Source organism: Epinephelus fuscoguttatus, linkage group LG14 (assembly GCF_011397635.1).
Source record: "Epinephelus fuscoguttatus linkage group LG14, E.fuscoguttatus.final_Chr_v1".
In the NCBI taxonomy this organism is placed as follows: domain Eukaryota; kingdom Metazoa; phylum Chordata; class Actinopteri; order Perciformes; family Serranidae; genus Epinephelus; species Epinephelus fuscoguttatus.
Window position 1 is genome coordinate 36,232,928 of NC_064765.1, and position 24,936 is coordinate 36,257,863.

Here is a 24,936-nt window from a genome sequence, read left to right on the forward strand (position 1 = left end):
TTCTTTTGTTTTCCCTATGTTACCAGTGGCCTTCTGGTTTCAAGTTTGATGATGACCTATGGACAAACCACTCTTTTTTTTTTTACAACCAATTTTTTTGGTCAAACAAACTATAAATCACAAATAAAGTACATCATCGCATTGTTGGAATAGTATAAAAGACAAATATTGTATTTATACTGCACTACATTGTAATAATTTTAATAGTAAAATTTCAAATAAAGGCCAAAAGAAAATTGTGGTGATGCCTTGTCACTGCTGTAATTTTGAAAATGTCCAGTGATGTATTATAAAACACTATGAAAAGAAGCTATTCCATAAACTTTTTTTTTTTTTTTTTTTAACTTTTGATAGTTTGAGTACATTTTGCCATTAACTTTCTGCACTGGATTGTAAGAGACAGTTCACCACAAAAATCTGAAATATTTATTTTTTCTGTACCTGTAGTGCAATCTATCATTCTAGTTTGTTTTGGTGTGAGTTGCCATGTGTTGGAGATACCAACTGTAGAGATGTCTGCTTTTTCTCAAATATAATGGAACTTGAGGCACTTGGCTTGTGGTCCTCAAAGTGCCAAAAACAAACAAGCACCACAGGTAAGAGGAAATATATCCATCTTTGATTTGGGGGTAAACTGTCCTTTTAGGATCTTCTTTCATTCACTAATGCTGATGAGTGTCCTTGTTTTATCTAGAGGGTGTGGTTTACCTGCAGCAAATATTGCTGATCTTTTTCTAAAAACCAGTGGAACCTGTTTAACAGAAATCTGGCAGCATGAAACGCTGTAACAACAAATCTTCAAATGTTGTAAATTAAAAGCCTTATCCAAAGCACACATAAAACATACACAGCAAGCAACACAGTCATGTTTAAAATTTAATCTTGTATCATACTGTTAAGAGGAAAGAGGTGCAACACAATAATTAATGTATCAGAGTGAGCATTTTGTAACAGTTGGTTTCTATCTGGGAAGTGGAGTGGAACTGTCAGAGAGGTAGAAGAGAGAAGGTAAACTTGTTCCATATTCTTCTCTGCGGCAAAGCATGATGATGATGGTCCCAGGTTGTCACTGGAGACAGGAGATGCAGGATGTACCAGGCTGTTAAAATGTCCACTTTATTCATCCTTCTTCTTGTAGTCCTCTAAGTGGGCCAGGATCCATCCAGATGGTCCCAGGATGGCCAGGGAGAAAAAGCCGAGAGCAACGGTAGATTCCTGACAAAAGACAGAGGATTCAGTCAGCTGACAGCCAATCAGCATCTTCACTGCTACAGAAAACAGGATGCATTAAATGCACCCTGTAAAGTGTGTCAAAGGCTGTGTTTAATCTGCTGAACCAATCTGAAGTCGATATTCACATCCGTTTTTTTGGGGGAGCAATGTTCTTTTTTTCTATGTAGAGAATATATTTACACTGCCCGCCCAAAATTTTCTCATTGTTTTTTCCTTTTAAATATGCTGATAGTGGCATAGTGTCATCCAGCTATGTATGCAGTCCCACTGGTCTTTCATCCAAAGCAGAGGAGCTAAACTTGATCATTATCTGTAGCTATAGAATGTTATTGGATACTCTGTATTAGGGCTGCATGATATCAGGAAAATGTGTGGTAAGCCATAATGCTGTTAAACATTGCGATAACTTTATGCCTTGCGAAATATTAAACAAAATTAAGTTTACAGTTTTAATGCCTTTCTGCTTTAGGTTTGTGATGTGAACGTACACCCCAGATCATGAATAGCCTATGCACACCGATTTTAAAAAAAAAAAGTGAAATGCACTGATGTTGATAGGTTTTCACTCAGTACGTTTATGTGACATTAGAGAAGTTATTATTAATTTATTGTGTTAGTCCCACTAAATCCTGACATGTTCTGACCGAAATTGTACTAAACTGAATTTCTGTAAGTCAGACTAACACACCCAGATAATGCGATTGGGAGTCGAATTACTCCTGCATGTATACAGTCAATTGCATCCAAACTGGCGTAGGTGCTCTGTGCATGCTCCAGTTTCCACCCTGAGCTTTGACCCAGAAGTCGGATAGCATCAAATACGTAAAAGAAGAAGCTGGTGACAACATTGTGAAAACTACATCCAGACCATGGATTTTTAGACAGACGAGGAGAGTTCATGCTATGTCAGCTGAAAGAGTTTTGAAATACAAGGATGGGAGGAAAACACGGAATGGGGACCTGTTTGAAAAAGTGGTGGAAGAGCTAGACCACGCTCGATTGTTTGGCCTGTGACATTATGTCAACCTGAAAAAGGTCCAATACTAACATGCTGGAAGGGGGCGTATCTCTGCCTATTATAGTGGAGTCAGATACTTGGATCAATAAACCGATTCCCCTCCCTCGCTTGTATACTGGGACAAGGACAGTAGTCCAATTAAATGACCTAGTGGAGCTATAACCATAGCCTGACTTAACTGTGCATGTAAACGTACTGTTTGAGTGAGTTTTCACAATTTAATGTTAAAAACTGGTGTTTGATATGTGGTTCTAATTATTATGGTTGTATTCATATGCTGAAAATGTATCTGAAAGTTAAATAAAGTTAATCAAAAAAACACTTTTCATGCATCTGTAAGTAAACATACAAAACATGCTCAAATGTAACAAGTTGAGTTTAAAGAACATCAAAATCATCCACCCTGTGTAAGGTCATTCAGGTGTGATATGACTGATCTGTGATAGTCATATAGAAAGATTGTTTTATGGATAATGCATAATTCAATAAGATACTGCACCAATTTAATAGTTTGTTATGAGAAATGCTGATTCTCATTCATTCTGAGAAGAATCTTTGTTTTCTTATCACTTAGAGACTATGAACAAAACGGGGGGGGGTGGGGGGGGGGACACAAAACTTCTCTTGTGCAAGACATACACTATGGTTATGTACAATAAGAAAATGGCGGCTGCCGATTTAAATGTTCATCAGTGCGGGGTCTCTGGACAGTAAAACATCGGGTCATCGACATAAATCAATACCGTTTCGATCAGTAGCACAATCACATGATCACAACACTGCGTCCCGTGGACAGTAAAGCACCGTCCTCACTGTCATCAGTTAAGACAGCATTTCCAGCCACGGCAGACGGTGTGACATAACATGTTAGGTCTGTTGTAATATCCTACACATTCCCGAGTTCAGGTGTATTTTATAAGCCTTAAAAAACAAGGGTACTGTCTACCGGCGGCCCCCAGAGACCTCCATATAAAAATACTTGTAACCAATGTTTAAAATAGCATACAAGTTTTATTTAGGCAACAAAGATACAGCTGAGTGCAAACTGACTGGGAAAACTGAAACACAGCATTCCAGATTTGTGTGTGAAGACTGTGGTGGGTCAAACAGGTCTTGCACACTAGTGTTTGAAAGGTTACTTGTTAACTTGTATTGCGAATAACTCCAAAGTCACTCGGGTTTAGTACCAAATGTGTAACTGTTCCTGTAACTTAATTATCGTCATTACATTTAAAGTGCTCTTAACAGTTTGGCTCGGCGATATTTTGAGACAAGCCTGACCGCGCAGAGACATGGCTTAAGCTAGCATTAACTTACTGTGTTAGCTTGGGCCTAGCGTTAACTACGTGAAGGAAAGGAAACCGTTAGTGTGGAAATTATGAGAAATGACTTAATACTTCACCGAACAAGCACGTTTTAATTCACTTTATTTGATACGTTAGCATTTTTATGAAATACATGTTTAACACTGCCCGCTACCTTTTAATTAAACTATTTTTGACCTCGTCAGCCAAGGACAGCTAAGCTAACAGCTGCTAGCTAGCTAGCAGTTAGCATGAGCCCATAGTCATTAACAGCAGACTTACCACTGCGCCGACCTTCTCCTTGGCTGGGGCGGTGTAGAGGTTAGCCCTCTGGGCAACGGTGTGTCCCCGCAGGACAGGGGCAACACGGCTGGCGATGGTTCTCAGGAGCCCCGGCATGTTTGTCTGCTACGGCGAAAGGATGTCCTCTCAGGTGAAGAAGCTGGTATGGATTGAAGAGGAAGTGCTTCAATGGAAAGGTCATTTCTCGTCTCACCGGAAATGACTAGCGAGTCGCGTTAGTGCCACCTACTGTCCCGGATGTTGACATACATAGAGAGATCCATGGATCGAGAGTACATTTACTAAAATAAAATGGAGGTACTTAATGTATATATTATCTTACTTTATTACACTTACCAATACATTTTAAAAGGAAATAATGCCTTTTTTACCTGCATTATAGCCTATTAGACAAATATTTACTACTGGAGTTACTATTAAGATTTTATATAAAAAAAAAACTCAAGGCAATTTAAAACAAATAAAAATAACCTTGTGAAACATTTGACTTGTGTCCTCTAAAAATCAGTGCTGTGCCATGTATCAGATGCCTTTGAGTTGCTAGCAGTTTCAAAGATACATTCCCCTCTGAAATGATTACATATGTGGCTAAGGCATGAAGTTGGGAAAAACAGTGAGGACAAAAAGCCATCTGTGGGAATTACACCCCAGGAACACACTTTTTCCAGGAACCTTAAACTCAGTGGAAAATTGGGGATAGGGCACACAGACTAGTTACTGAAACAAGGACAGACATGAAGTCAAAATAAATCAAATGTTTTATTAGATTTGTCAAAAGTAAGCAGATAGGCAGGGACTGGAGCTGCTGGGAGAAAGAAAACATTGTCAGGTCAACATGAATACCAATAAGAGGGAATAATGCTTTATTACAATTAGCTTAAAGCGTCTTAATACAAAATCTAAAGTAGAGTAAGATAACATTGTCAGTCCAAACATGCTAAACTAAAGAAGACTAAGGAAAGTAAGTAGAGGCCATCTGTGGAGAGGCAGACTGAGTGCCCAGGGGTGGCACCACCTACTCACCTCAGGTGCAACACAACTCTACTCATGGCCAAATGGTGCAATGCTCCATTAGTGTCCCAGTGCTCTTACTCGCATAAAGTGTAAGGACCACACAATAGGTACCTCACCTCCCAACAAGATGGCACTCTGCTTCAATTAAAGAAAAGTTACAAAAATTATTAATTCAATTAGTTTAATAATATTAGCAAAATAAACACAATTCCAGCAAGTCAACTATAAGGCTAAATAAAAAGGACAACACAAGGGCAAAACAAAAGAAACAGGAGCGGGTTAACCAACAAAAAGGGAAGACAAAATAAACAGGGCTCACCAAGGCCGTTTACCTCTCCACTCTCCTGGATGTTATGCAGACAAGATGCCCTGGCCCCATCTCCCTCCCACCACCCCTCCTCCTGTGAACTTTGTTTCCGGATCAGAACTCTCCGAGGTCGTCTCCACGGCAACGGCCGTGTCTTCGTCATCAGTTATGAGACGGCAGAGACAATGGGTTGGGACTGAGTGGAGATGAAGTACATGGACTTGCACATACACACACATGAAGACACATAAAACACGCACACCCCCTCCAACTCAACGCCTTCTTGCCCCCCCTCGTCGCAGTGTAGCATTGGAGGGTGATGCGATGCGCCCAAATGTGGCTGCGTGCGCGCCCCCCAGTGTCTGTGCTGCGACACCTCCCCTCCCCAAAACCCTCCCCCCTCCCATATGTGCAAGTCTTCGAGGTTTGTTGTAATGTCTTATGTTGCTTATGTGCTGAGGTGGTTTTGTTCCTATTTCCACACTCTGCCCCCCTACAGGAGCCTAGTTTGGGAGTTGCTTTTTCCCCCCTCTTCCTCCCTCTTGTTCTCCTTTTTTCATTTAAGTAAACGGGGCGCTGCTCGTGTGGCGACCCACAGTTCTCTCGCTCCTGTCCTCCCCTGTTCTGTTATGTGGGGGTGGGAGGGGCGGGTTTTCAATATTTGTAGTTTTTTTTTTTATATGTTTTTAGTTTGTAAAGCACTTTGGGGCTGCATTTTTAATGTATGAAAGGCGCTATATAAATAAAGTTTGATTGATTGATTACAACGTTTGTGTTGAAACCCTACTCACCACTTCTGACATGGGGCATTAACACAAGATCATTCAGATAGGCAAGACAGCAGGGTTTCCACAGGTAAAAGCTCAGGTCAAAGCTGAAAACAAAAAGCAAGCAACTGGGTACACAGGGTTAAAAGAGCCAACTTGTCCAAGGGAAGTTTACATACCTGTTAAACAAGCAACAACAGGGAAGATGACAGGAGCCAAAAGAATGAATCCAGCCACCAAGGGCCTTATATAATCTTGCACTGATTAGAGGTGTGGTTTGGGGTGGAGGCAGGCCTGGGGCTGCATTCACTAGTCCTATATGCTTACACACACACTGCATTAAAGGCGCACTCCACCACACATGGTTTCATTTACACAGCTTTTCAAGGGCCAAAGAGGTAAAATGATCCATTATTACACAAAAAATAAAGAGTAGAAAAAAAATATCCCCAAAATGAAAAAAACAGATTTGTATATTGGAACTTTCTTTTTTCCTCTCCCAGTAATCATCTCATGACCCCTCACATTTATCTTGTGACCTGTAGGACGGATCTAACACCCTAGGTTTGGAACTACTGGACTAAGCTACTAAATATAATATACTAAGAAGCATTAAGATAGCTCCACCTGAAAGAGCTACAACAGGATAATGCTATGTACACATTGTTGCAGAAATATTAATCTAATAAGGCTTTATATGTGATAGTTGTAGCCCTGCTGTTAGAGCTGTTCATGTTACTGTTCATCAGCCCCTAACCATGTAGTGAAGGTTGGAATATAGCGCACTTATCATTGGGCTCATGTGTTGTGTTTACTGCCACAACAGAGTAATAAATCTCTTGTTTCTGCCAGCATCACTTAATGGTTACCAGCCAGGCTAAATGATTTAAGGAGGTCTTCTGACCACTGTTGAAGCCAAGCAACTAAAACACCAACCAAAGATGATAAATAATGAATGGAACAGTAATTAATGTTGTAGGCAGATCAACTTTCCTGCTCAGATTCTACTCAGTGTGAAAATGAGAGATGCCAAACTCCAGGAACAGTTTAAGTATTTAGAACAACTTCATAGCAAGAGTATATTCACCATGCGCCAAAGTTCAAAGTAGGCCTATCCTTTTCTGTCAGTTAAGTGTTATGAATTATTGCCTCAGTTGTGGCCTTGTGACCTTTATCAGGGTCATCTGCCATGCAGTGAAGAATGCGCAGTTTGATCTGTAGGCCTCATGGGATCTGATTTTCTGATGTGCTCTGACAAGGTACATGCCACTTCTTTCGAAGCATCTTCTGCTTTGAAAATGTTTTTTTTTTCCAGGGGATCCATAGTTTCATAACTGACATTATGCTCAAACAGTGAAGTGGTCCTTAAACTCTCTGTGGGGTTGAAATCACAGATGCCATTGTTGCTAGCAGTGAAAGAATGGATAATGTTGATATACTGTTGTCACAGAATACTGCAGAGGCAAAGTGAGGGCTTCTGGCACAACTTCCAAGGTGAATGGAAAAGTGAGATAAATCAAAGGCCACAAACTGAAACATACTGGTCTTGTAATAAAGTTGTTCTAATTTATACACGTGTTGCTGGACTTTTGACACATCTGATTTATCTCCCTTCTCCATGCACCTTGGAGGTAGGTGAAGTTGGGCCAGAAACACTCCCCTGCCTCTAAAAATGTGAGAATGAGAGCAGATCACCAACAGATGTTGTCCACATCTTCACCAATCTGCTGTCGTAATGAGTTTCTATCAGTTTATTTTCTAATGTGTCAGGTGGAGCCCCATCTTCTGGTTTCATTCCCTGGACAGAGCACTGAGACATTTTGGGGCTTCCCATTACACATTACCTGCTCAACTGTTGATTAAATGACAAGACATGTTTCATTTTTTGTGAGACAGGTGAGAGTAGTAGCAGTAGCTGTTTACTGCTCCAACAATCATTTTTTGGGTGTTACCACTCTTTAAACCTAGATTTTGACCCCCTCTGCAGGACATGGCCTCACGGTTAGGCAACATACAGATTCCATTAAACTTTGTATCATTAATCAAGCACAGAGTGAATCTGGGTTCTTGGGTAGGGTGAACAGACATACCTACCCATTTTTTTCTGGGTACAGTCTCCATTTTTGGTGTAATCACTCTGCACTGTGCTTTTATTACTATTATCAGGGGCGGATTTAGTGTTTTGGGGGTCTGGGCCTCAGACAAACTGCCTTGCTTTATTTTCACCCGTTCTGTAACTGGGAATGTTGATAGGCTGTTGGCAGCTCTGGAAGATGTGGGCCTACTCAAAAAAATTTTCTCAAGAAAAACTGTTAATAGCACACAGCAAGTTAAAGCCAAAGTCCTGCAGTAAGGACAGGTGGGCCCATGATCAGCACTATTGATTTAAATTTGTTTTTATGCATCATATTTTAATTGTTAGAATCTGGGAGTGAAAATCCGAATCTGTCAGGTAAATGTAGTGGTACAGTGTTTTCCTCTTAAGTACGAAATTGTTTTTTTTAGGGAGCTTTATTAAGTTATCTTGGGCTATAATGATCTAAAATAGTAACATGATCCAGTATCTGAAATAACTTAACATCATAATAGAACAATCACAGTTGTGGCCATATTAGTTAGGAACCTCATGGTAAAGTCCACTCCTGATTATTATGATTATTCCCTCATTTTTTATACAGGGTCTACCCAGTTATTATGCTGTCCTCTACACCCTCAATCTAATAATCTAGACTAGTGCAGGTGGTGTCGAAATTAGGGATTCACGATACTGGATTTTTGCTGATACCCAATATGCTAATAAATAACATCTTATATGGCCTATAACCAATACTGATATCGATATATACACTTTTTTGCCCACCTAATTTTAGTGATCATCAAGTCTCTTCTCTAGGGGAATTAACATCATATTATGCATACTCTTATTGTGATGGCCCACCAGCAGATAGAGACATCAAACAGAATGCATTTCAGTGTATGTAATATTCATTTATTGTGCAAAATAAGAGAAAGCTTGTTGACTGATTCTTCATTTGTTTTAAAGCCAATATCAGCTGATACCAACATAATGTCAATATTATCCCCGGTAGAAATGCAGGAAATTTGTTTTAAACTACATTTTTTTGAAGGGAGCAACCCCACACCCCCACCATCTATCTTTCTTTAAAACATAATTATGTGCCCATAGTTCCTGATATTATCAGTCACCCTGCGCTGTAGTTTATTACAGTGCAACATACCATGGTGAAATGAAACTCTAACTGTCCTCCTTTTTCATAGTTAATAACATTTGATATTTTAATGATATATAACTGGAAATATCCTTTCATTTCAGAAATCTGGTCACCTTATTCTTGGGGGACCTGAGGGTCCCTGGGTCCTTAAGGGTCCCTGGGTTCCTGGAGCAGGTGCCTTCTTTGCCAGCTGGTAATCCATCCTCGGTTGTACCTACAGCATGTACCAACTATTACCTGAATGGTTCTCAGTTTGAGGCTCAGGCATTAACTCAACTTTAGTTTTGTCATGTCAAAGCTTACTGGCCAGAGGTCAACTTGCAAGCAACTCCACGTGAGTGGTAATCCTCTCATGAGCAGCCCAGCTGCCTACTGCCTCCTGCTAAGAGGGAACAGGGGGGCAGTGGTATGTAATAATCCCCTTCACCCCATCCCTCCACCCTTACCCCCCACCTCTCCACAACAACACCATACAGATCTTGGTTAGAACAAGCATTTTGCAACACTGATTCTCTGCATCTCTTTTGTTTGGATTTTGGATTTTTTATTACCTATCTGTATATTTTTCCTTCCTAGACTGTTGGGTAGACTGTTTGCTTTAATTTTTCATTCGTCTTTTTCTAATACCTCAGAAAATGGGGATTGACTCTGGAGTCAATGTTTCAAATGATGTTGTACCTTATGGAGGGGAAAGTGCCTTTACCCAACTGGAGCACAACATAGTGGCTGGATATCTAATTACTGCAGGTAACAAAGAGAAGACCACCAACAGATAGATGATGAATGATGAAAGCTGAATTGTTGCAGTGTGATTCCTCTGCTTGATATTTCTTCTGTAGAACCTTATAATGTAACTCTCAGGGCTCAGTGGCATTTCAAATGAAGCTGCAGTCATTCAGTCATTGTTTAAACATAATGTCAACACATCTCACAATTAAGTTTTAATTGTGGTTGTGTAACAATTTCAGGACATTCATGACAAAGAATAACAGTGATTGTTAAGGGATCTTATCAAAAGTTACTGCTGCATTTCCCATCTGGGAATTTATTCTTTCCCAAACATATTGCTGCCTAGCTATACATTATATATATATATATATATATATATGCAGAATTTATAGAAAAGGCTTGGGTTAAAAGAAGTATGACATTGTACAGATGATTATGTCTCGTTTTTGTTTTCTTTTTTTTGTGTGTGTGTGTGTGTGTTGTGGTTATGTAAAGTTGAATTTTGTTATGTGTACCGGAAGTCACATATGAAATGTTTTGGTTTTTTTTCTATGCTTCATTGGTGTCATGTAATCCCGTGTGGGATGGGCCACTTGTGGCATGACACGTAAATAAATAAAAATCAATCAATCAATCAATCAATCTATATATATATATATATAGAGAGAGAGAGAGAGAGAGAGAGAGAGAGAGAGAGAGAGAGAGACATAGAGAGATTTGGTGCCGTTTATTGGAGATGATGTTAGTAGGAGTAGCAGTGTATTTCTGTTAATTGTTTTTAATTAGTTTAAAAAAAATGGTGAACACATGGGACAGGGGTAAAGAAACATGGCTGTATCAAATAAATGCCATTAAAGGTGAAAAGACATTAGTCCATTGTTGTATTTCGAAAAACTGTTCTAATAGCATTATGTAACTTATCCAGGTCTTGGCACTGTATTCTGTGTCAGATGTTTTTCTTTTGGTTTCTGAATTTGTAATTTGTATTTCTCTTAGGGCAACAGTGTAATATAAATTATTCATTCATTTTCCTTAACCAATTATCCTGTTTAGGGTAGCATGGGGGGCTGGAGCCTATCCCAGCTGACATTGGGCAGGAGGCAGGGTACACCCTGGACAGGTCGGCAGACTATCACAGGGCTGACACATAGAGACAGACAAGCATTTACACTCACATTCACACCTTACGGCCAAATAAGAGTCACCAATAAACCTAACCTGCCTGTCTTTGAATTGTGGGAGGAAGCGGGAGAATCTGGAGAAAACCTATGCTGACACAGGGAGAACATGCAAACTCCGCACAAATGCCAACCCCCCCCAGGTTCAAACCAGGAACCCTCTTGCTGTGAGGCAACCATGCTAACCACTGAACTGCTGTGCTGCCAAAAAGTAAATATGAATTATAACCTGTTAACACTTCTAAAAACTTCAGTGCAGTGGTTCCAAAACATTTTCTATCATGAACCCTTTTGGAAGCCAAAGTTATTTCACAAGACAACAAGATTGGCCTCTTCCTATTTTGCAACATAGTCTCACTCCCAGAGTGACAAAACACATTGCTTGGGCAGTGACGCCTGTGGGTTCTTTAGTGTCTGTAGAAGATGCACAAGGCTTTCAGCCTACTCCAATGCAGACCCACCCATGTCATTATTAGATGTTGAGAGCAACGGATATCATACAAAGAGCATAAAAGTACACTTAGGACAGGTGGGAGGGGAAGTAGATGGACCCAACAAATGAAAGGACTTTTTTGGAGACCCGTGTTTGTGTAATGTATGAAACTAAGAATCAACATTGAGTTCTTTCGTCGTGTCAGTCATTAGTCATGTGAGTCGACTCATGTGACTATCTTTAACCACAATATTTTCATAACCCTAACCGAGTAGTGTTGTTGCCTAAATCTAACTGTGTATATCCCTTCTTAGTCATGTGAGTAAACTCAAATGACTTACTGCTGACCCCCTCTGCTTCAAGATAGCTGACCCTTGTGCGTCAATATTCAATGCAAATGGCAGCCTAGGGCATCATCATAATGAGGCAGGGGGTTTATGAAGCGTCAAACTATGATGAGTAGGGATAAGATCACACTGTATTTTGTATCGACTTGTTTTCTTGATGAGCATTACCAGTTGTTGTTGTCTTCTCTGTCATAGTTCCATCCATCTTGTAGTGATCATGGCCTTTTTCTTTCTAAATAAGTCTTTCGAACCTGAATTTTAGAGCAATTGCATCACTGCTATTTGCAGATGATGTGTTTATGAGTGAGGTTATAATGGAGCGTGACAATGACAGGCGGACTGATGCAGCATCAGCAGTGATGTAGTCTTTGCACTGAAACATCATGGGGATGAAGGAGCTGAATTGGAAGGCAAAGCTCTCGATTTACTGGTCCATCTATGTCCCAGCCCTCACCTATGGGCATGAGCTATGGGTAATGAATGAAAGAATGAGATTGCAGATATAAGCAGCCAAATTAAATATCCTCTGTAGGATGGCTGGACTAAGCTTTAGAGAAAGGGAGGAGCTTAGACATCCATAGTGATCTTGGAGTAGAGACACTACTGCTTTGAATGAAAAGGGGTCAGTTGAGGTGGTCCGGGCATCTGATCAGGATGCTTCCTGAGTGCTTCCCGTTAGAGATTTTCCAGGCACAACCAACTGGGAGGAGACCGCAGGGTAGACCCAGAACACACTGGAGGGATTATATATCTCATCTGGCCCAGAAACACCTTGGAATTCCTCAGAAGGAGTTGAAAAATGTTTCTTGGGGGAGGGATGTCTGGCATACTTTGCTCAGCTTGCTGCACCCGTGGCCAAGCCCAGAATAAGTGGATGAAAATGGATGGATGGATGGATGGATGGATGGATGAGAGTTATTGACTCAACTTGAATACAGCCTTGGAGCCACCAGAAGAAATGCAGCTGGTGTTTGTTCTTTACTCTTCAGTCACTGTGACTGAATAAATATAGGATTAGGTGTTGCAACTTTGACTATCAGCTGCCACACTGTGGAACTTCACACCATGTCTTCTTTTCTCTTTTCAGGTGTCATAAGTTTAGCAAGCAACATTGTGGTGCTGCTAATGTTTGCAAAGTTTAAGGAGCTGCGTACTGCCACCAACTTTATCATCATAAACCTGGCTTTTACTGACATTGGAGTGGCTGGGATCGGCTATCCCATGTCAGCTGCCTCAGACATTCACGGTAGCTGGAAATTTGGCTACACTGGTTGTCAGGTGGGTGGAATATGAGTGCCGTCAGATGTACATTATTTCACTGATAGAACTACCTACATCTACACTGAAAACTCCTAATTTAACATTGAGATCAGGGGCAGTGTGTTCTACCAATTGTTTTTTCTCCATCTTCAAGGACCCATCCTATATGGCTGGTATGTACTGAGTAATGCCTAGGTAACGTTTGTAGACTGGTTTACTGTGTAAATTATCAGGTTCAATGGACACCTCTTACCAAAAGTGCTTAAGCAGTGTTACACATGGAATATCAAGGTAAAACTTCTATCGTTTGTACTAGGCTTTGCATTGGCATTGCTTTTGTGTCGCCAGCACATGATTTTGTGCCCACCACTATGTAATGCATTAAGAGGTCATGTCTATTTCATGCATTTCTATGAGTCTGTGTTGTATGTCAACCCATGTCAACATACAGTCATAGAACGGTTCTTATGACATCCTACGAAAAATGCACATCCAACAGTTTGTGTGATATCCTACAAATTTGCACCTCATGAATGACATTACATCCTTAACATACAGTTAGATAATTAACATAAAGTTATAGAGGTTAGGGTTATGCAATAAAAGTTACTGTGGTTAGGTTTAGCAAAAGAAACATCGTGAGGACATACCTTAAAATGACTCAAAGTTCACAAGGATCCAAACATGCAACTCTAGGGGAAAGTCCCGGGTGAAAGTCCGCTTTTTTTTGGTGAACTTATTCTATGAAAAATGCATGCACAACAGTTCTTTCGATATCCTACAAATTTGTGCAATGTTACATGATGTTACGTCATCAACTTACAGTTACACAATTAAGGTAAAGTTACTGAGGTTAGGATTAGGCAATAAACATTACTGTGGCTAGGTTTATGGAATGAAACATTGTTGGGTGTCTTTAGGTGTCGGCAACCAAAGTTAGTGAGGTTCATTCATTCATTCATTCATTCATTCATTCATCTTCTAACCGCTTCATCCTCTTGAGGGTCGCGGGGGGGCTGGAGCCTATCCCAGCTACATCGGGCGAGAGGCAGGGTACACCCTGGACAGGTCGCCAGACTATCGCAGGGCTGACACATAGAGACAAACAACCATTCACACTGTTAGTGAGGTTAGGTTTAGAAAAAGTGGAATCAAAATATGTGGGATTACATTTCGTAGAAAAACATATGAAAAGTTTGTGTGAACTGCCAGACCTATGAAGTTGGATTTAGCTCCCTCCTTTGCTCAGTGAAATGCTTGCTGGGCTATTTGAGAAGAATGTATTTTACACATTCCTCCAAAATGTATGCAAATATAAAGGAATTATTCCTTAGACCCAGTCAGAAGATTCACAAACCTTGAAGTTCCCATGTCATCATGTTACCTTTTATATGTCACACTAACTAACATGATTTGTTGTGAGCTGGCCATGAGAATCAACCTGTGAAGCTGAAGCACGTTTATTTCAGCTGCTGCACTGCAGCAGGCCGCGTGTTTGGATTCTTTTGGCAGATTATGTTTTTCCTTGGGTCTTGTTATTGCACAGCAGTACTGAGCCATATGATACTGGTCTACAAAGAGAAGCAGAGCTGGGAAACCCAGAATCAAATCTTTGAACTAGGCAGGGGGGTTCCCTATGCAGTACCTACTGTGTAACTGTGCTACAACTGTTTTTTTTTTTTCAAAAATGTTTTCACACTTCTTTTTAGTAAAGAGTGTACATGTGGCACCAAAGTTCACATCAAAAAAATCTTTACGATTATCCAACCGGGTCTCACACTGAAGTCCTTGAATACCAGCGCTAGGGCAGTGACTTCTGCTGTCAGACTCTGACAAAAAAAAGCCGTGCGAGGGTTGGTGGATGGGTCCAACAACCACTGACTTCCACCCGGGAGGCCAAACCCTGCTCTTTTTTTTTAAAACCTAACCACATGCTTTTGTTGCCTCAACCCAACCATGTGTTGGTGTTGGCTAATCATTTGTTTTTTAAGGACAAAAAAACAATTTGCTGTGTTGAACTAGTCTGGGGCTGCTAGTGGCCGTTTTGGTAAGGAACCGAAACCAGGGCAAGTGAGACAGGATCCGGAATTCGATGGATGCGCCTTTCAATCAAAATAAAAGCACCAAGCTAATAAAAATGCAGCGAAACTTTTTAATTTACAGAATATAATTTACAAGAAAAGCCCCAAGCCACTAAGTTAATCGATTTTCTTACACCCCTCATCACCCCAAATCGATGGTGCGCCAGAATTTAAAGTTTCACTTTGGTGAACACTTTTACTTTGGTGAATTTGGTGAATTCCGCATCCGCTCTCTAGACCGGAACCAGAATCCAGACAAAATTCAGAGTGAATAGAAACCAGGCTCTTCGCCTTACGTGAAAAGCCTGGTGACGCGAGGCTAGTGTTGAACCAACGTAGTGCTTTTATTTTGAAAGAGACTGTATGCAAATTGTACATTTCCTTTGAGAACAGACTGCATGTAGCAGGCTGAAGCTGACACAGAACAGAGCTTCCCAGAACATCAGCAACAAACACACCCAGGGTACCTTGCACGTCATACATCGATGTGAAAAGTCAAGTGGCCAAATGTCGATGTGTGACGAGGTCTGAGTGAGAATGTTATCTATTCACATCTGTTCAGTCAGTCAAAATACTGCCCTCCACTGGGTCATATAGTGCTGATCAATGACAGCTTTCTCAAAACAAAAAGGACACAAGAATTGTATCCATCCACTGAAAATCAGGCACACTTTACAATAATACTGCTAACCAAAGGCATACAATAGACTCGTGGGTTGTTGGATATGTTATCCAATCTTCCAGACAGCCATTGGTTTACTTTAGTGCACTGTGAAATCAAGGATCGGAAACCTGAGACTTGTTCGAGTTTGGTTTTCCACCAGTGAACTCACTAATCGGCATTCACTGTTGCAGAGGTCTGTGTCAATATGTATCATTTCGATATTGTTGTGTGTTGCAGTGCAAAACTTTTTTTAATTTCTATGCCACAATACTGTAACTTTGCCAAAAAAACAAAACAAACATGGTAGCTTTGATAAAAAAAAGAAAAAAGGAGTGATAATTAACATCGATTCATCGTTTATTTACTGGCTTATTTTTCCAAGGAAAACTGTTAAGCATTCTTCCTAGCTTCTAGCTTCTCAAATATGTGGACACACTGCTTTCCTTTATCATAAATCATCACAATTTTAATACCTTTGTGTTTTTGACTTTTGATTAGGCAAATTTGAAAATGTCACTTTGGGCCCTGGGAAATATAAGATGGGCATTTTTTTTTCACAATTTATCCAAGATTTCAAACAATTTTTTTCACCTAGTGTGTTCTTGGTTAATCTGAAGCAATCAGCAGGTTAATTGATAATGAAAATAATTATTGGTTGCTGCCCTAGTTAAAATTCTTGGAAACCAATGGCTTTATTTAAAGTAATTGGAGCATGTTCAAATATTAAAACACTACAGCATTTCCTTCAACTGAAAAATCAGTTAACATCCTGGGTAGGTTGGCCTGGTGTGTCTCTTTTTAACCCCGGGCTGATATAGAAATGTATGGATTAATGTGAATTTGAACATGACACCAGACATGTATGTTGTGCTTTTTTTTTTTTTTTTTAACTATCTTTATGTGTCAAAATTCAACTACTTTGAACCAGTAAACCTCAAGGACATATCAGAATCAGAATCTCTTTATTGTCATTGTACGAGTACAACGAAATTGAGGTAGCAGCTCTCAGATTCAGTGCAATAAAGGTATAAGTTAAAACAAGGCAGCTATAGAAACTAAAAAAAAAACTATAAATAAGAAATGTACAAAACAAATTTCACTAGTATACAGATTTACACTATCGCTGCAAGCTACATCCATGAGTCCCAGTAGAAGGGAAGGATAAAACCAGTAGAACCCAGTATATTATATGCAACAGTGAAAAAAAACACAGGAATATTGCACAGACAGCATAATATTGCACAGGTGGCTGTATATTGCACAGTAGAGTATTTAGTGGATATTCAAGTGATATAAAGGCCTATTAGAAGTATTAGAATTAGAATAAAAGGACCATTATCACTAACTGTTTTTTTTTAATTTTTAAATTTAATTAAGTTTTTTGTTTCTGTCTCCAGATCTATGCAGCTCTAAATATCTTCTTTGGCATGGCCAGTATCGGCCTGCTGACTGTGGTGGCCATCGACCGCTACCTCACCATCTGCAGACCAGACATAGGTATCTATTTACTGCTCTTCTGCTCTCCATACACATACATCCATTGTATATATATATTTATATATATATATATAAACCCTAATTTTCAGAGTTGTGGACTCAAGTCACATGACTTGGTATCAAGTCAGACTTGAGTCACAGATTCGATGACTGTAGACTTGACAACATCAAAGAAAACTTCCAACTTGACTTGGATTTTGACACCAATGACTCAATACTTCCAAGCTTAAAGATGAAAAAGTATGTTATTTAAAAGTATAAGGCATAAAGGAAACTACAGGTGAATAGAATAGAATAGAATAGAATAGAATAGAATAGAATAGAATTGAATTGAATTGAATTGAATAGAAAGTTTTTGTTGTCATTGTACAAGAATATTCAACAAGATAAGGAGTGCTGAATCTGATCAGATGACAACTAATAATAATAAGAAGAAGAATAAGAATACATTTTATTTATAAGGCGCCTTTCATGGCACTCAAGGTCGCCGTACAACAATAAAAAAAATACAGGTAATACAATTAAAACACATCTAAAATACAACAGAAAAACAGTGCAGAGTTTGCAGCACAACATTAAAAGACATAGGAAACATTAACACTCATACACCTTCCTAAACAGGTAGGTTTTGAGGTGGGACTTGAAAACTAAAATAGAGTCAATGTTCCTGATGTCAAGGGGGAGGGAGTTCCAGAGACAAGGGGCAGAGCGGCTGAAGGCTCTGGACCCCATGGTGGACAGACGGGCTGTGGGGACAGTCAGGCTGATGGAGGAGGCAGACCTGGGTTTGGAGGAAACGTAGAGTTGGGTGTCGTCTGCGTAACAGTGGAAATGGATATTATGTTTACGGAATATCAGTCCAAGTGGGAGGAGGTAAATAATAAATAGGATAGGGCCAAGGACAGAGCCCTGGGGAACACCGGAGGAGAGGGGGGGATGGATGGGATGTGTATGATTTCAACTGGATGAACTGACTACAGCCAGAGAGATATGAGTGAAACCACTCTAGGGTCAACAGATAACATAATCATTTATAAAATCAGAAATAAATGATGTGAATAATAATAATAAAAAAATAAAATAAATAAAAATGCTGTATCAAGCTGTTGCACATGTACAATAAATAGTGGATTGAACTATTAACTTCACTGTGATTATGATTCTACTTGTGCACATTAAATATTAGTTGTAGTGGGGAGACTGCCATGAACCTATTGAACACCTCCATGTTCCTAATGGGATAAAGCTTTCTGACAACAATAACAGTCACAATGACAATATTGTAATGAGACTAATATCTCCACACTGAATCATCGTGTTAGTGACCTCCCTGACCTTCACTGTGGATTTAATTTCTCTCTCCAGGGCAGAAAATGACAATGCGATCATACAACCTTCTTATTGTGGCAGCATGGCTGAATGCTGTGTTCTGGTCCTCCATGCCTATAGTGGGCTGGGCTGGTTATGCCCCTGACCCCACTGGAGCTACATGTACCATCAACTGGAGGCAAAATGATGCGTGAGTTGTCAATAGACTACAAATGCATGTTGCATACTTGACACTTGACAGTAGCTGTAACATTTTGTTTTAAAACTATCACAAAATAAATATTACTGCTGCCACTACTAATTGTACTGCTACTGAAATATCCTGTTATCACACTGTAACAACTATTATTACTAAGTTCTCTTAGGGCTCAATTTATTCATTTATAAAAACAAGACATCCTACCAAGCAATACTGATTATCAAATAAATACCCACAGAATAAAAGCATACCCAAAAACAACAGAAAACTATATTTTATAATAAATTTGTCAAAAACGGCCCAAAAGATCCATCCAAACAACAAAACAAAAACAGTAAAATAAACGTAAGTTTACAACTACCTTACAAAGTTCTGTTTGTGCTCTTATCCCCCTGTGGGATAAATAAGAGAAAATAAGTTTGGTAAGTGTGACAGGTGGTCTCAACTTGCCCCTGTGTTCAGTAAGACAGTCTATACTATCCATATGCAGTGGATGTCCTTCATCCTTGTTTTTGTTTGTTTGTTTTACTACATTTACCGTGTCACGTTGCGCTGCTGAAATATGTAAGGAATGTCTTAGCTTAAGCCCTTCATTCATCTGATTACCAGGGGCCTTCAGTCATAGTGTAGTCAACTATGCAAGCCCCTCATTATATTTGCCAATATTCTTCTTCTCCTCCTTCTCCTTCCCTTTCCGAGGAAATGTAACTTCCCTAACTAAACTTGGCTCATAGGTCCAGTCCCATGCTAAAGTTCCTCAACGGGAAATGGGAGCCAATATTTCCTGATGGTGGCACTACGGCTACTGATTACAGTTCAAAACTTTGAAAATCCATAACAAATCACCTGTATGGCCCATGGCTTTGCAACTCTCACTAAACCTGGCCCAATTGTGAAGGCACTGTTGTACACCCCAACCTAGTACAAACTGTGAATTCAATGACTCTGTTTTTATCAGGAGCTGCAAAATAAATTAAACCTATCTTCTTCCACATTTGTTGCTCAATTCACATTAAACTTGCTATACAGCATCTTCAGACTGTCCTACACAAATGCATCACACAGATTTTCAACTATCAAAAACTGAGCCCACAGTGCATCAGAATGTGTAACTGTAAGCAGCTGCTGCAAATTCACACTAAGTAAAGCTCCAGTGTTCATGAAAAAGAATTTGACAATATTTTGCCATCAGGGTAGATGAAGTGTTTTTGATTTCAGAATTGTATGTCAAAATCTGAATTTTTGACAGCATTTTGAATTCTGCCACCATGTAGCCCATAGCAGTCAATGGAAAAAGTACATCTTTAAGTGTCAAATTTTTCACTTATGGATCAATCAATTTTGTAAAAAGACATTCCAGATGTTCTCTATGTGTCTAGATCAGTGGTTCCCAACTGGTGTGTTGTGGTCCCAAGAGGTCCTAAAAGTGGGTCGCAGGTCTATTCTGAATGGACCACGAGTGACTGAAATGTGTTAAGTTTGTTAAAGGGAAATTCTGGTTTATTTCAACCTGTCTCCTATAGTCCTAAATTTGTTTCAAGTGACTAGTGACATAAAAATAATAGTTATAATAGTAGCGTCAGACCTGTTTAAACGTAAGTGAACGGGCAACCTTCAAGTGCAAAGTTAGTCCACTAAACAATGTTTTTTTTCCACAAAGACCGCCTCATATCGTTAGGATAAATGTCAGAGAACATATAGAAAACGACATGTAAACGCGTTGTCTTACCTTACTGGTGTGCTGCCATGTTTGTTTACCATCTAGCTCTGCTTTCCAAAGCAGCTCTAGATAAAGCCTAGCTGGATACTAACGTTACTCCAGGTGGAGGTGTCTCGTCCTCGGTCACATCCAGACCTTGAAAATAAGGCTGCAACCGGTCCCATTCCTTGCAACAGAGGCATTCCCCTTCTGTGGGCATTGGGGCACAGCATTCACAGGTACACCACCAATCTCCAGAGCTACGCAGCCTTGCAGCAGCCATTCCTCCTCTCTCGTCCTCTACCCGCTGCACCTCTCTCTCTCTCTCCTCCATTCTTCAATTTCACGAAGCTCTTCGTCAGTGTATCAAATAAATAAGGGCAGCCATCAAACTCTGCAAAATCAAATTCCTCCTCCACAAAGTCAAAGTCTGGCAAAAAGTCAGCCATTATTCTATAAATCTTTCATAAAATAAATGAATGAACTTTTCAGGCTACTGTCCGGTTCTGCCTTCCAGCTGTTGCTGCTTGTTCTCGTGAGATTTCAGGCACGGTATAAGATCACTGCTTGTTCTTGCGATATTTCGGCCGCACTTTGGAAAGCAGAGCTAGATGGTAAACAAACATGGCAGCACACCAGTAAGGTAAGACAACACGTTTACATGTCGTTTTCTATATGTTCTCTGACATTTATCCTAACGATATGAGGCGGTCTTTGTGGAGAAAAAGCTGGACTAACTTTGCACTTGAAGGTTGCCCGTTCACTTACGTTTTAACAGGTCTGACGCTACTATGCGCCCCGGCTGTATCTAGGCTAACGGCTAACATGCTAACTATTATTTTTATGTCACTAGTCACTTGAAACAAATTTAGGACGATAGGAGACATGTTGAAACAAACCGAAATTTCCCTTTAAAACAAAAACAACCCACACACACTTTATTTCTAAGTACAGTGAATTTCTGGCAGAGAGCTTTTATTTTGAAGTGCTGTTTCCTGCTCTAGAGTGAGTGACTAATGAACAGCTACTTAACCGAGACAGCAAACTAGCTCAGCGACATGGCCAAACACAAGTATGAGACAGCCAGGTCTCTCTCGTAAAAGAGATTTGCAATCTTAATAGGACTTCCTGGTTAAATGAATAAAAATAAAATAAAATATATGTATAAAAACTCCCACAAATAACATCAGCAACAAGTTAATGAATAGTTACTAGAAGTAATTAGTTAGTAAGCCTGGCCCTGTTTTGGTAAGTCTATATTTAATTATATAGCCAATGCAAAAGGAAAATTTGAACTGAATGTAAATGATTAGGATTTTAAACTCTTTTTCAAAGTCAGCTAGCCCAAGATACGACTCTTAAACTACTTCTGCTTTTCCTCCACAGCTCCTTCATCTCTTACACTATGGCTGTGATTGCTGTGAACTTTGTGTTGCCTCTGTCCGTCATGTTTTACTGCTACTACAACGTGTCAGTCACTGTAAAGAGATACAAAGCCAGCAACTGCCTGGACAGCATCAACATCGACTGGTCAGATCAGATGGATGTCACCAAGGTGAACACTGAGCCCCACAGAGCCATCAAGCTCACTCTTCTTTCTCCTTCTCTGATGAGTTAGTGTACCACTTGCAGTGGGATGTGGCTTTGGCGTAGGTCATCATTTTTAAATTAAATTTTAATATTTGGTTAAACAAAGTTATCCAATAACTCAAATGGCTATTAGTTGAAAATAATTAATAAGTATTTTCCCTGCACGCATTGCATGTGAAACGCTCCAGGGGTACACTGTAACCATGGCATGCTATGATGTAACAAAGTCTTATAGCATTTAGAATGACATGTTGACACATCCAGTGTCCACCGGGTACATTACCGGCACATTTTTGGTCCTCTGTGTCCGACTAATTTTAATCAATATGGTCACTTAAAAGGCTTTGTATCTACCCACAGTTTATCAGTGTAACTGTAGCCTGAAATGTCTTTTTAGGCACTAATTCTACTTAGTTCCATCTCACGCATGTACTGCATTTTCATTGCTTGGATATTGGACTGTGAGTGCTGCAAAAATGTGGCATCTGAGTGCATTTGGCTTAACAGATCCAGTTCAATCCATCAGGTCCAGTAGGCAGTGGGCTGCACCTGCTACCAATTTGCTGCTTTTGCTACACTGTTGGTGCATTAAAGTGCCCTCTTGAGTGGCGAAAATGAGCGGGTGTGCCCTTTTGGCTGCCCTCTTGATTAACAAAAACGAGTGGATTTGCCCTTTTGGCTGCCCTCTTGAGCAGTGAAAACGAGCGGATGTGCCCTTTTGGCTGCCCTCTTGATTAACAAAAATGAGTGATGTGCCCTTTTGGCTGCCCTCTTGTCCCCATGTCATGCAGTAGGTGCCCTTTTTTCCTTTCCGCCCCTGCCTTTCAAACATCCTGAGTCCGTCACTGTCTCTCAAAGCCTTTGGAAACAGTGGGCTATAATAAAAACGTAATGTGAGTCTTCTTGACCTGAAAAACAGATACAGGAGATTATCTGAGCTTTCATCAAAATTGGCGGTCATAATATGCCTTTTATCACCTTAATGTTGATCCACTTAAAGTGATAGTTTGAATTTTGGAGTGGGAATGTATGAGGTACTTCTCCACGGTCAGTGTACTCATACAGTAGATGTAAGTCGGCACGCCCGCGGTTTGGAGAAGAGTCCAACACAGAAGCTAAGCAATGCACTGCTGTGGAGGGGTCAGCAACAAAACAGATTTTAGCCAACTAAAAAAAAATAACATCTGTTTAAATGTACAGTATATTGAGAGTATTATCACTTTACCTTTCTGTCAGACAGCCCGTTTTGATGGGAAGCCATTAACAGATCCCCATCTATGCTCTCGTCAAAGCTGCCAGATTCCATTGAGAAAAACAATAATTTTAGCTCACTGAGCACAGGAGCTGCTGATCTATGGCTGTGTCTATCAGTTAGCTAGTTTGTATTATTGCGTGACTGTGGTGAATCCAAACTAACCCTTTTAAAAGCCAAAGTCACACAATAACACAAACAAAATAAGGCAGCAGTAGCGCAGCAGCACCTGTCCAGTGATGTTAAATTACTGTTTTTCCGCAATGGAGTCTGGCAAAGAAGAGCACGATATAATGGCTTCATTTTCCCGTTGGAAGTCACTGTCTGACATCAAGGTAAAACAGTGAGAATACTCTCAATAGCATACACTTAACTGATAATGATAATTATTTAGGTGGGACTTTTTTTAGGTGGCTAAAATATGTTTTGTTGCTGTCCCCTCCACAGCAGTAATTACTAAGCGTCAATGTCAGAATTCCTTCTCCAAACTAGAGTTGTGCTGACTGACGTCTACTGTTTGTAATATGCTGTCTTTAGATAAATACCCCATACAACCCCACTTCAAAAAAATCAGAACAATGCCTTTAATTTACCTCTCTCCTTTACTACCATATTCTGCTGGCAGATGTCCATAGTAATGATCGTCATGTTCCTGGTGGCCTGGTCTCCATACTCCTTGGTTTGTCTCTGGGCATCATTTGGTGACCCCAAAACCATCCCTGCCCCCATGGCTATCATCGCTCCACTCTTTGCCAAGTCCTCCACCTTTTACAACCCCTGCATTTATGTTATTGCCAACAAAAAGTGAGTGTTTTTCTCCTCATTCCACTTTGGTAACAGTTGATGTGTGTGCAGATGTGCTTGTTACTTGCAGTTGTGGTGGTAAAGAGAGGATGTCTGTTATTTTAGTGTTTTAATGCTTTGCTGTACTTAACTGTGAGTGGATGATCTTTTCCTGCAGGTTCAGAAGAGCCATCATAGGGATGATCCGATGTCAAACCAGGCAGCGAATCACCATCAATACCCAGGTTCCCATGACAACCTCCCAACAACCCCTGACCCAGTGAGGTCACACTGCATCAGTATCGCATTGTATCAATAAACCGTGGCATTTAAACCATGTATAGAAGATTGCTTTGATGAAATGAATCACTGTCAGTGTCTTTCTGTCTCTTCTAGCTGTTTTTTGTTTAATAACCTAATGCACTGTGGTGTTTACTGTGTACATTCCACTTGCTGTGACAGTGTAGTCATTGTTTGTGTTCTAGTCACTTCAATAACAGACGGACTCTGGAAATCTTTCTGTGTATGGACTGCATTATTCACTTGTACGGCATATCTCGTACTTGGAAAAGGCCAGAGCAAGAACAGGAAAACCCCAAACTGCTCTCATATACTGCTTGTACAATTTCTTAGGAAAAGTAAGGCACTAAAGTTTGTACATATCCCACGTGATCATGAGCCAGTAATTTGTGTGTAAGCCATGTATTTGGGAAGTT

The 24,936-nt window shown here is 40.1% G+C and overlaps 2 protein-coding genes across 2 annotated transcripts; one reads left to right on the forward strand and one right to left on the reverse strand.

Moving 5' to 3' along the window:
- Window positions 1-863: 863 nt before the first annotated feature.
- Window positions 864-3,997, reverse strand: LOC125901001 (cytochrome c oxidase subunit 8B, mitochondrial). Its single transcript, XM_049596355.1, has 2 exons — window positions 3,838-3,997; window positions 864-1,215 (listed from the first exon to the last, which is right to left on the reverse strand). Exons 1-2 carry the CDS (start codon window positions 3,952-3,954, stop codon window positions 1,117-1,119), a joined length of 216 nt encoding a protein of 71 aa, XP_049452312.1. The 5' UTR covers window positions 3,955-3,997; the 3' UTR covers window positions 864-1,116.
- A 5,817-nt stretch (window positions 3,998-9,814) lies between these two features.
- rrh (retinal pigment epithelium-derived rhodopsin homolog) lies at window positions 9,815-24,535 on the forward strand. Its single transcript, XM_049596316.1, has 7 exons — window positions 9,815-9,926; window positions 12,954-13,144; window positions 17,269-17,368; window positions 18,734-18,887; window positions 21,982-22,150; window positions 24,063-24,241; window positions 24,399-24,535. Exons 1-7 carry the CDS (start codon window positions 9,815-9,817, stop codon window positions 24,502-24,504), a joined length of 1,011 nt encoding a protein of 336 aa, XP_049452273.1. The 3' UTR covers window positions 24,505-24,535.
- The last annotated feature ends 401 nt before the right edge of the window (window positions 24,536-24,936 follow it).